This window comes from Marmota marmota, unplaced genomic scaffold (genome assembly GCF_001458135.2).
Source record: "Marmota marmota marmota unplaced genomic scaffold, marMar, whole genome shotgun sequence".
Classification (NCBI taxonomy): domain Eukaryota; kingdom Metazoa; phylum Chordata; class Mammalia; order Rodentia; family Sciuridae; genus Marmota; species Marmota marmota.
In genome coordinates this window covers 34,487,274-34,503,950 of record NW_025999949.1, presented here as the reverse complement: position 1 = coordinate 34,503,950, position 16,677 = coordinate 34,487,274, and the positions used below count along the sequence as shown (strand labels likewise).

At 60.9% G+C, this 16,677-nt stretch overlaps 1 protein-coding gene across 2 annotated transcripts in view; it reads left to right on the top strand.

Annotated features, from left to right (window-relative positions):
* The window catches only part of Trappc9 (trafficking protein particle complex subunit 9), a 501,039-nt gene extending 484,680 nt beyond the window's left edge, over nucleotides 1-16,359 (top strand). For both annotated transcript variants that reach the window (XM_048802178.1, XM_048802177.1), the window contains 2 exons: nucleotides 14,721-14,944; nucleotides 15,628-16,359. In XM_048802178.1, the coding sequence (XP_048658135.1) occupies nucleotides 14,721-14,944; nucleotides 15,628-15,789 (386 nt within the window). In that variant the 3' untranslated portion in view covers nucleotides 15,790-16,359. The remainder of the gene's footprint in view (nucleotides 1-14,720; nucleotides 14,945-15,627) is intronic.
* The last annotated feature ends 318 nt before the right edge of the window (nucleotides 16,360-16,677 follow it).

Below are 16,677 nucleotides of genomic sequence, written 5' to 3'. Positions count from 1 at the left end.
ACCAACTCCTGTCCAAGTGCTTGCCCTTCTCCCTCTCACAGGTCCCTTCCTAAGGGGAAGGGGCAAGGTTAACGTGTTCTTCATCCATCTTCTAGCTGTACTGTCCTCGGAAGGAGGTATGCGGGGCCCAGGCACAATCCCCCGGACAAGGAGGCTGCTCCTGCAGAGCTGCGTCTCCATCACGGGAAAGTCTTTAGGCAGCAGGGCGCGTGGCCTCCTGGCGCAGATCTTGCTGGTGAAGCTCAGCAGCCTTCCTCTGGGCTCAGGCATTCCCTGTCGGATAGGAAGGGGCAGCCAGCAGCATTTACTGAGCATCTACGAGGTGCAAGTACATGGGCAGTGTAGCTGTTCAGAAGCTGCCTGAGTTCTCTGTGCTCAAGATCATTAGGCTCTAAGAGCCCAAGACCCACGAACAAGATGTGTTTGGCCTTGGCACTAAAGTGGATGATGGCCTGGTCCAAGGGGACCTCTCTCTGGATAAGTCTGCAGGGCATTGCCAAAGCAGCCATTGGACACACTGTGCCTTGTGTACAGGTCTGGTGGTCCCTGAGCCCTGGCCTCCTGAGACACATCCCAACACCCACACTGTCTGATGGATTGGGGGCCTCGCCTTCTCCTCCAGGTGTTTACTCTGTGTGTTGCTAGCTCCATGGCTTTACTGAGCATGTGCTAGGTGCTGTGCTGGCTCTGGACTGACCACAGGAAGGAGGCCAGATGGACACAGACAGGGAGGCAGCTCATGGCTCTTTGTGCCTTTTCCCCTCAGTCCCACCTCAAGTCACAGTGACCTCAGGGTGCGCGCGAGGCTAGCTGAGGGCCATCTACCAACTCCTGTCCCGCTGGTCCCTGAAAGTCAAGGCAGATGGGCCTGGCTGCTCCTTCCCAGGACTCCGTGTGCCACAGAGCTTCAATGGCTCCCTCATCTCCCCATCACAGCCCCCCAGGCGCTCTGCACACAGTGCTCCTTGACTTGTGGTGCGGCTGTGTCCCCATAACCTGTGTATGCCAGAAATGCACTGGGCATGCCCACTTGCCTTGTGCCTTGCCCAGCCTCACAGCACACTGCGGTGCAGCTGCCCTGCTGACCGCCTGCCAGTTGGGCTGCAGCTTCTGCCACTGCCAGCACCACAGAACATCATGCTCATGTCACCAGCCTGGGAGATGGAAACTCAAACCTCAAACTGATGCAGGTGGGAGGCCTTCGTCCTGCAGATGAGGAGGTGCTGCCAACACTGGGTCTGGGGACACTGATGTCCTTTTACCCTTGCAGACACCTTCAGGTGAGGATAGTCCAGGTGAGGATTCTGGGATTTGTAAAAAGAGGGGCTTGCCAAAGGACAGGTAGCCAGTAAATGGAAAACATAAGGCTTCATGGCCTATTTGTTTCAGGCAACCAGGAAAAGGTACTATCAAGTCCCTAGGAAGCCATGGAGAATCTAGAAGTAGGGAAGGCTGCTGCTGGTGACCTTAGTGGACCTAGCTCTCCAAAGATAGAGAAAAGTTCAGCAGGCAGTGGAGGCCCTTCCACCCTGGGAAGGATAGGACAGCCTGCAAAATGGGGAAATGCAGGGATGTCTAGTGGGAGATCTCATGGAGCAAATGAAGGGATGGAGGGATGAGTGGTGGATGGATAGAAGGAAGGAAGGATGGAGGATGGATGATGGATGGATGGGTACAAAGGTGGAGGATGGATAGATAGAAGGGCAGATGTTGGGCAGATGGTTAGAAGATTGCATGATTGGATGGATGGATGGATGAGTGGTGGGGAGGTAACTGGGTGGATTAGATGGGTAAGAAGATGGAAGACAGACGGGTGGATGATGGATGGTGGATAGATAAAAAGAATGGATAATGGATGGATGGATTAGGGGATGGATGGGTGACATGTACTTTAGTGTGGTTTGAGTTTGCAAAGATGGAAGTAATGTCCAGATCTTTGTTCCAGGGTTGAAGCAAAGGTGCCCAGATGGCTAGGTAGACAGAAGAAGCTATCTGGGTCACTCTAACTGGGAGTACCACAAAGCTAAGGTCAACGACTTCAGGAAGTGGAACAGGAGAGCCCAACCTGGCTGCTGGTGTCTCCAAGCCAGTACTAGAAGCAGCTGGCAGGATGCAGAGACAAAAATGAGCAAGGGGAGGCTGTGGCCCCCAGGCCTGCAGCAGGGGTGCTTATGGGTGATCTGATTTCTGGACGGGTCAGGTTTATCAAGAGCCAATGTTAACGTCAATCCGAGGCACCGTAGACTTGACCTCCAGACTCCTGAAAAGATTTTATTCTGTGTTCCAACCACCCCATCCCTCCATAGGCGAGAAATCTACTGTGATTTCCAGACTAACACCCGACAGAACTGGACCAGAGGTTTCTCATGCACGGCTGGGAGGGCCAACTGCATTGACCGCCCATAACCTTTCTCCTGGGCTGGACTGTGCTCATCTTAAATGGTCATTGATCAACTGGCACAGGGAACAGGCCAGCCATCCCCCAGGATGACCTCACAGACTGCTAGCCTGCCCAGGTGCCAGCTGTGAGGATGCCTCCTTCCCCTACCGTGCCTGGCTGACTGCAGCCCTGGGAGCCCGTGGAGCCTCAGCTGCACTGCCCGCAGGAGGGTGCAAGCTCAGTGTACTCCTTGTCCAGGGTGAGGACCTGCCTGCCAGTGACCCTGCTGTTGCTGCAGGGAGTGAGTGGACTCACAGGTGCATGTGGCGTGGTGGAGTGTGGGCCGGCTGGGCAGGTGCCATGAACACAGCTAGGTGAGCAGTCAGCAGCCCTGTGGCTGAAGAAGGGTTTCAGGATGAGAGGCAACACCTGGGAGAGCTGCAGTGACCCTGAGCATGGAGAGCCCGTGGTGCCCTTGTGCCCTTTGCCTCAGGGGTATTCCACATCCTGCCAGGCAGATGCCACCATCCCTTCTTACAGAGCCGGAGACAGAGAAAGGGTGGTTGACCTGCAGCCATACCACTGGCTGGAGATGGTAGCCCTCCCTCTGCCCAGGACCTGCCACCTGCCAATTCCAGAGATGGTCCCTGTGGCATGTCCTTTCTCAAGTGCTTCCCCCAACTTGCACCCACCTCAGGTGCATCATATGCAGGACGGGAGGCCCTTGCTCCAAAACCCTGGGGCCCCTCGTCCTGCCCTTGTGGGCTCAGAGGCTCTGTCAGAGAACCCCAGAGTTCCTGGAGAGAGACCTGAGACCTGAGCCCAGGAGCAAGGGCCACAGCCAGTGCTGGGAACCATTGTATTTCAGTCAGCTTTTTTGCCACTGTGATGAAAGGACCCAACCAGAACCGCTGTGGAAGAGGAAAGGTTTACCTAGCGGCCCAGGTTTCAGAGGTCTCAATCCACAGATAGCCAGGTCCATTCCTGAGAGCTCGAGGTGAGGCAGGACATCATGGCAGAAGAGGTGGCAGAAGGAAGCAGTTGACGTGATGATCAGGAGGCAGACAGACAGGTCTCCACTTGCCAGGTACAAATACACACCCATAGCCACGTCCCGGTGCCATCTCCTCCAGCCACACCCCGCCACTTCAGTTACCGCTCGGTGAATCCCTATCAGGAGATTAATTCACTGATTGGGTTAAGACTCCTGGTACCCAGTCTTCTCCCTCTGAACCTTCTTGCATTGTCTCACACATGAGGTTTTGGGGGACACCTCACACCCAAACCATAACACGGCATGTCCCTCTTCTCTGGCTCAGAGCTGCCTGGGCGACTGCTCAGCCTGTGCCCAGCACAGTTCCATGGACCTGTCCTGCTGCCCGGGAGCAGTGTAGGGTGCTGCCTGATCCCATGTTCCTCCCCTCCAGCCAAGCAGAGTGGAAGCAGCCTGAGAGTTCCTCTTGTGTGTGATGGAGGTGGCAGGGTAAAGGAGATAGGAGCTGGGGACGGGCTCTGCACCTGGGACCTGGTAATCAGCTGGTTCTCAGCTGCCTGCTATAGCCTGAGAGCAGGAATCCTAGAGCGTCCAGCCCCTGGGGAGAATTCCTCCAGCCTTCAGGCCCTTGAGCCCTGCTGGAGGACCCAGGCTGGGGAGGTTGCTCTGGCAGGCCTCAGACACAAAGTGACCACTGGTTGGGGGCCTCAGGCCGGGCCAGTGGCTCGCATCACCACCCTGCCTACCCAACGTGGCCTGGAAGCTGCCTTCTTGCCATGGCCTTTCTGCATGGTCTCTTGGTGCGGTGGGACTTCGTGCTCCACATTGAGCTTGGGCAGACACCACTTTTGGAGCATTTGCCCCCGTTAACGTTGGGTTCAGGAGGCCCAAGGTGCAACCTCCTCACCCTGGTCCTCTGGCAGGGCTTAAGGGCCTGAAGGCTGGAGGAATTCTCCCCATAGGCGGGGCTCTCTACTCACTTGTCCACTAGTTCAGTGAATGGGCCCCCGAGCCCCTGTCTTTAGGGAGCTCACCATGACCTGGGGAGTCACTCCATCTGGGGACAGCTGTGGTGCAGGCTAGGCGGTGGACAGTAGTTCAGGACATTTTCCTGGAGGAGGTACCACTGGGGCCGTTTTGAAAAGACCAACAGTAGCCATCAGGAGGGACATGGGGTGTTTCTGGAGGTCATGAGGGAGAATGTCAGGGCAGGGGAGTCACAGCATGCTGGGGAGGAGTGGTCACAGGGGAGGAGACAGGGGCAGCTACTGCAGGAGCCCCCCCTGCAATACGATCACATTCTGCCCTCTCCTTGGTGCCCGTTCCTTCCCCGTGGCGGATTCTCTCGCTGGACAGACACAGTGTGGGGAGCTGGCATCCCGAGCAGGCTCCCATGGCCAGTCCCGGCATGTAGGGACCGGCAGAGGCCCATGCACACAGGCCCTGCTGGCCCCAGGGAGTTGCCAGTCCTTTAGATCAGGCAGACCAAGCAAGCGCCCTGCTGGTGGCTCACCATGGCCAGGCCCAGGAGGGGAGACTGAGGGACAGCCACAGCGTGCTTCCAGGCAGAGGTAACAAGTAGCCTACACTGCTGCTGGCCCCCAGGCCCCCTGGGGCCACCTACCCCCCCACTCCTCAGCTGCCTCCTCTGGGACAGAAAGGGCGCGATTCCACCCAGCCCCCTGCGCCCAGTGCCTGTGTGAGTGATCCGATGGGCAGATGGGAGGGCCCCAGGGAGTCCCAGTGTGGGGAGGCAGGGCTCGTTGCAGGGCTCTCGCAGGACAGCGGGGGGCCTGCCTGTGGGCAGGATCATGGCTTCGTTTAGACAGGCTGGAGAGAATATGACAAGTGAGAGGTTGGGAAGGGAGAGGTGGCGCTTGGGGACAGAGGGATCATCTAAATTCTTTGCTGTTCTCAGGAGGTGTCTCTGTGTGACGGTCCAGCCAGAAGGCACACTCTTCTTTTCTCCTTCCTTTTTTCGTCTGGTTTATCTTCAGTTGTCTGAGGTGCTTATCCAAAAAGGCTTTGGGGAAGGACTTAATGTGGTCCTTGTCTCTGCCAGCCAAGTGAGATTCCCTGTGCACGGTGCAGGCCATTCTAGCCTACCCCATCCCCAGGCCTCAGTGTCCCCCAAGTGCCCCCTGACCAGAGGCTTGGTTAGCTGCGCTCTGGAGACCGTATCTCTCACTGCTAAATGCTGTAACAAACAGTCCCCCATTTCCGGGACCTGAGCACCAACCTTATTTTATCCCACCTCAGGCATTCCTTGGAGGCACCTTTCTGGGTGTTAGGCGGGGACCCAGGCTCCATCCCTCTTGTGGCTCTGCCCATCCTGAGGCTCTAGTTGGCTCATCCCACATGGCCCCACCTGCCCAGTGCCCCCCCACACACACACACACACCTTGTGGTTCCTCCCTCCTCCTCTGCTCTTCAGTGTCCTCAGAGCCCGGAGATGAGGGTTGTAGGAGAGACAAGCCTACGGTCCAGGTTGAGGGTGGGGTGATTTTCCTACTTCTATTGGCCTGACTTCCGGGCAGGCAGGGGCTGCAGTCTGTGTGTGCCTGGGAGGAGAGGGCATGCTTTCACCTGCCACCCACTGCAGCTGAAGCCTTCTCCAGAAGGAATCCTGGAGGGCCCTCGTGGAAGGGCTTGTGAGCAGGGCACAGGGGCTGTGGTGGAGGCCATAGGAGCCCAGCATGGGCAGCAGCAGATGCCACCCTCAGGAGGAGGCGGGCTGTGGGGCATGTGCAGGCTTCAGTGCCAGGGAGACCGTCCCAGGGGCAGGATGAGCCCCTGTGGGATGCTGCAGGACCCTGAGTGGACAGTGGACAGTGCTGGTGCACTTGGCACTGCTCAAGTAGCCGGGCTGCCGTCTGTTGAGTCTTGGGCCAGGGATTTGCAACTTTGAGCTCAGAGAGGTTAGGTGCTGGCTGGAGGTCACGCAGGCATGAGGCAGTCTGGCCTGGCTCCCGGTTCCTCTCCACTCAACTGCCTCATTGCACTTGATCCCAGAGGGAAACTCCAGCCCCTGCAGCAAACACCAGAGCCTCTTGGGACTTCTGGGGCTGCAGGTGCACCCTCAGCAGGTGGGTATCCTGGTCCCAAGCAGACCAGGTCCCCTAGAACCTGAGGGCTTGGCAGTGAGTGCTCACTGTCTGTGCCCAGCTCCCTCCGTTCACCACTGCCCATCGATGGCACCAACACTTGTGCCTCTTATGTGCTGAAGGTTGGGTGGTGCCGGATGTGCCAGGAGTTCCTGGCATTTGGCTGGCTTGACTCAGAACCTCCTGGGTGTGGGCACCCGGGGTCTGTCGGGCATTCCTTCTCCAGCCAGTCCCTGGGCCCAGTTCTCCCAGCACGCCTCCTTCGCTCGGCCCTGCCCTTCCTTGGTCAGATGCGGGAGCCCAGGCTCTGGGTCCTGGAGAGGCTTCCCTGGCCCCTGACACAGTGTCTGCGCCTGAAGCTTCCCCGCATCACCAGGGCTCGTGGCCCTGGCCACGTGGGCTCTGAGCTGGGAGGCCACGGCTTGCCGCGTGCGTGCAGTGGCTGTTCTGCCCTTCAAGGCAGCGGCTTGGCTCGGCCTGTCCACAGCCCCAGCACCCAGGGCTCTGCCTGGAGGCCTGCCGGGTGGAGGAGCCCTCCCCACCCCAGTGGGCTCCCGGAAGCCCCAGCCCTCCTTGGGCTTGGGACAGGAACCTCCCACTGGAGGCCCGCAAGCTTCACAGGTCTCTTCTCCAGCTCCAATTTGCTTTAATTTTAATTTAATTCCCTTTAATCTTTAATGAAAAGTTGCAAAAGTAAATTATTTACCCGAGAGAGGCGGCAGCTCCTCAGGAGGGTCTCGGCTAGAGGGTGATTACACATGCGGTCCCGGCGGCCGCGTGCGGAGCGGGAGCACTTGGTCTCCGGAGCAGCTGGTTGCCTCAGCGGCTGTTGAGCGTGCGCCTCGGCGCCGGCTCCAGCACGCAGGCCCTGGTGTGCTGCGGGGAGGCCCCGTGTTCTGTCCACAGTCGGGTCAGTGTGTGTCCTGTAGGAGGAGCAGCGTGCTGGGTCTGGGGGGGACGTCCCCTCTACACGTCTGAGCTGCCTTGGGCTCCAGCGCACCCAGCAGAGGCCCCCTTCCTAATGCCGGGTCAGAGGTGGGTGCACAGGCTGGGCTGCGGTCTGACTCTACCTTCCCATGCGCTCAGTGCCTCTGCGTTGGACCCTTGCTCCTTGCTCGTATCCCCTCACTCACTTCCTGGGTATTGTCAGTGCTTCCGACTCCTTTTCCAAACTCTTTTCTCAGCACAGTCAAGTGAAACGTCTGGGTCGAGGAAAACCATAGTTGGCGTAGTTGGTTGGCTTGGAGGAGTGACGTGCAGGAGGGTCTGTGTGTGCAGCTCACAGGATCGGTCACAGGGACGAAAATATAGCTACTGGGCACCAACATGGTGCTTTCACTTGATTCTGAGCTTCCTAGCAGCCAGTGTGAAAAGGCAAGTTGCTTGGCTTCCATTGGTAAGGAGGGAAGGCCCGTCAGGTTGGTTGGTTGCACACCTAGCAACTAGCTATGCTATCACGGGAGAAAATTTACCACAAGAAAATTCACTAGTCTTTACCAGAATTAGAAATTAGAGAACTTTATTCTAGATCTGCCAGTGCTTCCCCAGAGGACTCCTGATGGCGTGTGGAGGAAGTGAAGGAGACCAACAGCTGGGCCCAGGACCTGGCTCTCATCACACTGAGGTCCGACACTCTTCCCATGTGAACTCCTTCCTCTTCACCTAGAGAGAGAGGAAGTTCCTTGACCAATCCCATGCCTTCCAGAGCCACGCCTTCCAGAGCCACGCCTCCCTAGGCCACGCCTTCCAAGGCCACGCCTTCCAAGGCCATGCCCTCCAAGAACAAAACTTACCTCTCAAACTAAGGTCCACCCAAGACCCATGTCACCTGAAAGCCTGTGTGTGTGCATCTTTGAGATCTTAACTCTAAACGTGCATCAGCTGGTCAGGCCGGGAGCACCTGGGCACCTTGCTCCTTGTTCTGAGTCTACCTTTTTTATCCTACATCTGACATTTGCATTGAAGTCTACCAGGAATTCCTTGCTTCTGCTGGTCTCCTGGGCAGGTGAATGGAGTTACAGGGAGGAGAGGCAGGACAGCCTCACTCGGATTTGGAGCTCTGGAGCAAAAATTATCCTTCACGTCCTGGCCTCTGGAGCCATGTCCTCAAGGGGCAGAGCAGGTGGGGGCTGAGCCGGGAGGGCAAGGCTTCACAGGTGCCGCACCTGCCACAGTGGTGACTTGCACTCGCCCTGGGCCCGCGCCTGTCTTAGAGGGTTCCTTGAACCATGTGTGGGAGCAGGAGCCGGGCGCAGCGCAGCCTGGGAGGGGCCACGCTGCGGTCCTCCAGGCCTCCTCTCCCTGCTCCTCCCCACAGCCCGCTCCGAGGAAGACACATGGTGCCTGTGGACACCACATCGGAAACGCATGCCCAGCGCCACCCTGGCTGAGGGGAGCTAGGCTGTCTTCTGAAGTCCACTGTGGTCTAGAACCACTGCTGGACAGGCCTGTTCTCCCTAAGAACCCAGCAAATATCTCCGAGGTGCCAGCAGAGACCAGCTGCTCCTGGCCCAGGATTGGCCCTCCAGCACCAGTCAGCAGAGACCAGACTGGAGGGACAGCTGAGATGCTGCAGTGCCCAGTCCCGACCAGTTGGCCCGCAGGTCCTGGGATTGGGCCCTCCTTGCCCTGTCCCATGGCTCTAATTCCTGTGTCCACCCTGCTGTGGCCTAGGGCTTTGCTCTTGTCATGTGGCTTGCCCAGAGCTGGAGTCCTGCCCCCCTCTGGTGGCCCCTAACTGGCCTGTCTCTCAGCTCTGGAAGCTGCTCCTGGGAAGAGCCTCGGCCTCGGTTCCAGCCCTGCTGGGGCCCAGGCTCCCAGGGAGGGAGCACCTCAAGAGTGGAGGCCTGGGCTAGTGATTCCAGGTCCTCCTGCAGGGAGCAAGTCATGCAGACTGCACACAGGGCTGTCCCCAGGTGGTGGGGGACAGTGGGCACTAGGCCGCATGGCCGGGCACCAGAAATACAAATTGAAACCAGAGGACAGGGTCCCTCAGCCCACTCAAGACGTCAGGACCCAAAAGGCAGACAGGAGCCAGTGTCGCAGAGGTGCAGACATGAGTGCGCCACCGGGGGGACTGGAGCCCACAGGGCTGAGGGGGAAGCACTCTGGCAGCGCCGTCCTCCTCCGTGGCAAGTCCTCTCAGGCGTCCACGCAGAGAAGCTAAAACTTGAGTGAAGTTCACAGCAGCATTTCCTACAGTGAGGTGGACAACCCAGGTGCCACCAACAGAGTGCACTTCTGCATGTCTGTGTGACGAATCGTCGTCACTCTCCTGAAAAGGGGTGGCTGGCTGACTCCTCCTAGGCCACTGGTGCCTCCCCACCAGCTCAGGGCTGGCTTCTGTGTGGCAACCCACGGCACCCCTCTGCACCCCCGAGTTCTACACAAGAACCACCAGAGCCGCACCTGCTCTCTGTGCTCCTGGAAGACAAGGTGGCCCGGGCCTGGCGGGTGGGGATCCTGTAAGCTGCAGTACGAGCCTTGAGCCAGCCCAGCCTCCCCTGCCACGGGCCACATGCCCATTCTCTCAGGCCCATGTTGGCCACCCTGGGCCCAAGCCCAGGCCATGTCCCTTCCTGTCTGCCAGCGCAGCCCCGGGAGCCCTGGCCTCGCGTCTCCTATTTTTAGCCTGCGGTTCTGCAGAGCCTGCCCGTGTACGGCACAGAGCAGCCTCCTCGGGAGGAATTCTGGGCCAGACAGGATGAAGTCCGTGACTCTGGCCAGTTCAAAATGCGGAGGAGAGACTGGGGCCAGAGGCTCAGAGGAAAAGATGGTCCTTGACCTGATTTAATACTTTGAGAAAAGAAGCTAATCTGCTCCTGGGAGAAGCCTGGCGACATGCGGTCCCCTGCAGGAGCCGCCTCCCCAGGAGTGCCCCCTCACGTGGGCCTGGCGTTGGTCCCCAGGTCCTCTGTTCGGAGTGCACTTTAGATGGTGGCTCCAGTCCCCTCCTGTTAGAGAGGAGCACGGGGACGGGAACACAGCCAGAGTGAGTGGAGGGGCAGGGTGTGGACAGGGCTCCCAGCCCCAAGCCCTGTGGTGCCAGCGAGGACCACCCTTTCATTCCTTCAACAGATAAGGAAGAAGACCAGTGTCTGCCACGTGCCTTTCTGTGTTGGGTACTGGGCACCACGGTGAGCAGGAAAGCCAGGGCCAGTTTCCTGGAGCTTCCTGGAGGAGAGGCAGAGACAGTTAATGACTAAACAAGTCAACAAGAAAGCTTCAGACAAGAGGAGGAGGCCTGTGAAAAGTGCATGCTGACGGGCAGTTGAGGCCCTTTGCTGGGTGGTCAGGGCAGCCTCTCTGGGGAGAAGGCCAAGAGACCGTCAGGAAGGAGCTGCAGGTGGGGAGCCGCGGTGCAAAGGACCTGGGGGGCAGGGACAACCAGGACAGTGGTGGAGGAGGGGCAAGCTCAGGGCCCCCGGAGACCTGTTCCTGCTCAGCGTCTGATCAAAATCCCCCTTTTCTCCTGAGTCTAAAGAGAAGCCACAGGCCAGCAAAGGGCAAACCAAGTGGAGATGTCCCCCACCAGCCTCGTCACAGCAGGGTCTGAGCCTGGCCTGAGAGCGTGTGGACACAGGGGCCCGACGGGAGCTGCAGGAGAGAGTGCTGGCCTGGGGAGGCGAGGAGAAGGCACAGCCCCACTGACCACAGGACATGCCCACTGGCTGGGGCTGGGTGTCAGGTGGAGAGGACAGACTGACCCTCCACATGAGTGGGAGCCACTGGACGGGGCCCCAGGGAACAGGCATCTGAGAAGTGGAGGCCTCCATTCTGCCTAAGTTAAGGGGGAGACACCCACTAGCTGCCCAGACAGACATCGGGGTTTCTAAGTGAGGAGACCAAGGCTCAGGGTGTCAGCTGTGTCCATTCACAGCAAGACAGGGCCACACCAGCCTGTCGGCTCTGAGCCTGGCTCTGCCTGCCCAGGCTGGCTGTCCACCGAGGGGCCTGGAGGGGCTTCCGGGCTGCCAGGGCTCCGCTCGTCCCCAGGCCCACCTGAACTGATTCTCGTTGCTCTGAAGAGGCTGCATTGCTGCCTAGTGGTCCTGGGGGGGAGTGGGGAAGGAGCGGGCAGACCAGGCCCTTCCTTCCGGAGGCCCCTGCCCTCCGGTGCTCACCTTGCCATGACTGAGCTGAGGGCCCCACGCCAGACCCCACTTCCTCCAGACCCCTGTGCCCTCCTGGGTCACCCACTGTGTCCCTGGGGCCTCTCTGGGAGCATGGTGGAGCAAGCACAGCGGGAGCAAGGGCCATCAGAGCCCACACTTCACTGTGGCCCTCCAGCCCTGCCTCGGCGGCCGTCTGCGAAGTCTCACCTCCCACGCTCCAGCGCCCTCCTGTGCCCGCAGACCCAGGTCCCGGGGGCCAGCTCCTCTGGGGCCAGCTCCTCTGGGGCTTCCACTGTTCCTGCCCGGCAGCCTTGCTCAGCAGGGCTCCGGAGAGGAGGCCACTCCCCTTCCCCAAGGTTGGCAGGCAGCTGGTTCTGGTCCCAGGTCCGAGAAGTGAGCCAGCTTCAGCCCCGGTGTTAGGACAGTGGCTTTGGGGGCTGCGAGTGCAGCCTGGGCACAGCTATGCAGCAGCAGTGTCCTCCCCAGGACAGCTCAGTCACTGGCTGCCACTGGGCTGTTATCATGAGATGTATTTTCACCGTGTTCCCTAAGCAGCACCCTGTGGGTCCCCAGGGAGCCAACCAGGGTGTTCTTTGGAACTCGGGAACTGTGGCACTCTCTGGAGAAAGCAAGCCTGCCCTGCCCGCTGGGGAGACGGGCTTCCGGGCAGCGTCACGGGGAGGCGTGGTGTGCCTGGGCCAGGATCTGACCTGCTGGTGCCGCAGGACCTGCCCCCTGAGACCGGAAGGAAGTGGCCACTGTGGAGCTCAGAAGCCCACTCACTTGGCAGCCGGTTGGTGTAGGGGTCAGGAACAAGGGTGGAGTGACCAAGTGTCCCAGTAGGCCTGCACTGCAGGACAGGCGCACTGGCAGACTAGGGACAGACAGCTAGACCTGCGCACTGACCCTTCTCCATCATTGCCCTCCCTGCAGGGGGCATCAGGGAGGCCAGTGATTATAGCCACATGTCCCAGCTCTGGTAGGAGCACCCACAGGGCCCGCCAGGTCCTCTCTCAGCCTAGCCCCTCACCCCGTCCCACCTGGGAGGTCAGGCCCACCGTGCCAGTTCTGCAGGTGAAGTGGAGGAGGCTTCAGCTGGCGGAGCAGCAGGTCAGAGGTGAGGCTGAGACCCCCCCAGGGTCCAGCCCCATGCACATGCCTGCTTCCCGGCCAGCCATCAGGCCCACGCCCCTCCTCCTCTTAGAAAAGGACAGGGGAGGAGTCCACCAGGAGCTGTGTTCATGGGAACGATTGCTGGCAGGACAGTGACTCTCCAGCTTCGTCATCCTGTCTTCCCTGGGGCTGTGCAGAGCTGGGCTAGGACGGGTGGACGGCAGGGGGCCATGGCAGAGTCTGCGGGAAGGACAGAGAGCAGAGGCGCCCTGAAGCAGCCGTGCTCCCCTGACGCGCGCGCCCTCCCTCCCTCAGCAGCACCAGCCCCGTCCCAGCTTGTTCAAGAGCGTCAGACCGCACCGGGTTGGGTTCACCACTCAGGGGACATTCATAGAGCAGAGGTGAGGGGTGCTGAGGACCGACGGGTACCTCCCTGTGCTGGGCCACCTGTCACATAGCAGCACTGTCCTCAAGTCTCAAGTCCCTCAGACACTTACCATGTGGCAAGATGGAGCTTGCTGGTGTCGCGGCTGACCTCTCCAGAGGGGCATTTCTAGAACAGGGTGTGGTTATCTCCTCATAGATGGCAGTGTTGGCCTTGGCTGCACCTGACAGGAGTCTCAGGCCCCACAGACAGAAAGGGCCATGAGCGTTGGGTTCCTCTGACACTCGCTCTGGCCTCACCAGAGCCCGGCAGCTAGTGGAAAGAACGGCCTGTCCTCTTGGCTGCCCGATGTGTGCCAGACACTGCTGGAGGTGCTTATGTGTGCTACAGATAGACCTGTGGGCAAGGGCTCAGCCCCAAGCAGATGCCAGCCTGGCCAGATTCAGCTCAGGCGGTCCTGTCAGTCAGGGCTGTAAGGTGCAGCAGAAGCAAAGTTTTGAGGGCAAATCATAGCCTTAAAAATATATAAAGGAAAAGAGAAAGGTGTCCTCTTCCTTCTGGCCCAAGTCTTGGCTGACTGGCCTGTTCTCTTTGACTGTGAACTTTCTCAACACTGGGACTTGTTCACCTCTGTCCTTATCACACTGGCTACAGGTGCTGGCAGGGTGCGAGGGACAGTCAGCGTTGGTGTGACGGAGCTCCCGAGTCATTTCCGCAGCTCCTCCTACTCCTGCGTAGCTGGTGCCATGGAGGCCTTGCCCTGTAGATGGGGAGGGACACAAGTGCAGCCACTGAGGGGGAGGTGTAGGGCGTCCCCCTGGGGACGTTCGAGGATGTGGCTGTGGGCCGATGCTGGGCCAGCTCGGGGCCCTGCCAGCCCTGAGCCTGGCCTCTGCCAGCCACTCACTCCTTGCCTCGGTGGTGCTTTCACCCGAGACGGCTGCCATTTCCCCACCAGCCCCGGCATGGCACGGCCCCTGGCTGGCCCCACACCTGCCCAGCCCACAACGGGAGCACTTGACCTGAACGGCTGGCTTGGGAACAGGGGCAGGAGCCCAAGCCACCGTAAGGAGGGGAGCGCTCTCAGAACTTGGCCTGTGCCTCCTACCAGGTCCCAGGCCCTGCCCCCAGGCCATCCTGCTGGCCCAGGTCCCGTGAGCAGGTGGGAGTGAGGGCATTGCTCCTCCCAAGGGCCAGGTGGATCTCCCTGAACCCAGCCTCCTCCGGGGCCTCTGCCAATCATTCCTGCACTGGTCTCCTACCTCCCCAGCCCTGACTTCAGGCACTGTGGTCACTGAGGGTCCAGTCAGGTGCCGGCCCTTCCCCATTCCCACCCCGTGGTTTCGGACCCTCACCTGGACCAGGGGAACCCTGGAGAGCCCCGGGAATGGTGGGTAGGGTCAGCCTTTCTACGTGGCAGGGTTAGGAGCGCCCATGGTGCCCCAGGCCGAGGACGGGGAGCGCTGTACTCTGCCCCACGGTGTCTCTGCCAGACCCTGCTTCAGAGGGCGGTCCCCCCCGCCCCCCCCCCCCCGGGCTCTGCACCCAGCCTGGCCTGGAGGGGCCGGCCGCGTGCTGGGGGAGCAGGGAGGAGGGGTGAGCGCCGCCTCTAACCTCCTGTCCCTTGCAGACGTGCTGGTGGACGGACAGCCCTGTGACTGCGAGAAGGCGGCGGCCTGCCGGGTGGGCGACCCTGTGAGCCTGGAGGTGCGGCTGACCAACCGGAGCCCGCACAGTGTGGGCCCCTTCGCGCTCACGGTGCTGCCCTTCCAGGACCACCAGAACGGTGTGCACGACCGCGAGCTGCAGCACACGCTGTCCTTCGTGGGCTCCGGCACCTTCTACCTCGATGCGGTGCGTGGCGGCTCAGCGGGGCCTCCGGCTCCTGGCCGTGCAGCCCGGGTCTCCATGGCTGACCTCCCTGCCCCGGGTGCTGGGCTGCAGGGTCAGCCCAGATCAGCAGACAGGGCTCCTCTCGACACGTTGTAACCCTGTGCCACCTGACCGGGGTCTAGGAGGCCAGGACGATGGCCGCACCTCCCTCAAGGCCGGGCCAGGGAGCACTGGAGTGCGCTTAGACCCAGTGCTCCTGTCATCGGGGTGCCCTCACTCCCAGACCAGCAGCCACTACACACCAGGTCCCCGAGCACTGAGGGCTCAGCTCAGATTCTAGCCCTCGTCCCCCACACCCGCCTTGTCAGGCCTGAGCACAGCGTCCTGCTCCACCTGCTGCACTCCAGCCACCCCCACAATGCAGCCCTTACTCCTGACTCACAGAACCCCCAAACAGCTCAGAGAGGGAAATGCAATCGTCTTCTTTCAGAGACGAAAACAGGCTCGGAGAGGTATAGCAACTTGCCCAAGGCAGCACAGCAAAGAAGTCTGGGAGAGGGCATGGGAGCCAGGCCTGGGTGGGCTGACCCGGGCTGTCCCTCCCTTCCCCGTGTCCTGCTGCCTGGGCAGGCTCAGGGCACTCCTGGTGGCTTTGGGGTTGGTGTTGGTAATATGGGCTGATGTCCCTTCCTCCTCCCACACAGGTACAGCCCTCAGGCCAGGCGTCCTGCCTCGGGGCCCTCCTCTTCCTCTACACCGGGGACTTCTTCCTGCACATCCGGTTCCACGAGGACAGCAAGAGCAAGGAGCTGCCGCCGTCCTGGTTCTGCTTGCCCAGTGTGCACGTGCGCGCCCTGGAGGCCTAGGCCTGAGTCCCCTGCTGGCCCCAGTCCCTGGGACAGGGGGAGGCCGGCCTCCACCCCACCCCACCGCAGGCCTGAGGCCTTCCTGCAGCTGCCCTCTCCTCCTCCCCCCTCACACCCTGTCCTCTCTCCCTTCTCCTGGGGAGTCCGCTGGGCTTCCCAGGAGCCCCGCTGGGCCCTTGCCCTCTGCCCACACTGTGCGGGGGCCCTCAGGAGCTGACCAGGCCCCAGGCCAGTGCTGGGAGCGCTGCACCTGTTCCGGACAAGCCCCACACCGCTCACCGCTGGAGCCCGTCCCTGCTCCCGCCCTGGCCATGGGAAGGCAAGCATGAGGGTGGGCACCCCAGAGGGCCTGGGCACCTCCCTGCCAGCCACCTTTGGCCCTAGGAATGTCCTGAGGGCCAGCTCTCTCCTTGGAGGCTCTGAGGGCAGCCCAGGCAGGGCGAGGACATCATGGCTGTGCCAGGCTAGGCCTGGGGCTCCCCACCTGGGCGGGGTTCTGTCTGGGAGCCGGCCCTGGGTCCCTGTCTGTGACGCGTTCTCCAATAAAGAGTCTCCCTCGCTGCCTCTGCACAGCGCTGGTCTGCTCGCTGGGGCCGGGCGGGCAGTGGGCAGGGCCACCCACCCAGCACAGCCCCGCCTCAGGTGAGGAGGTGGGCCAGGGCCAGCGCCTTGAGCCAACGTGGTCGGTTGCCCAGCGTCGCTGTGTCCCTACAGTAGGGCTCCCAGGTCACTTCCCCCGTGTGCTCGCTGGGCCTGCCCCAGAGCCCTCGCAGAACCGGCCAGAGCCCCACACCTCCGCCCTGAGCTCCCGGCTGGCCCTGGCTGGCCCGGCCTCTTGCTTTCCCTGCTGAGGGCCACTTGACCCGGCCCATCCACACAAGTGCTCCT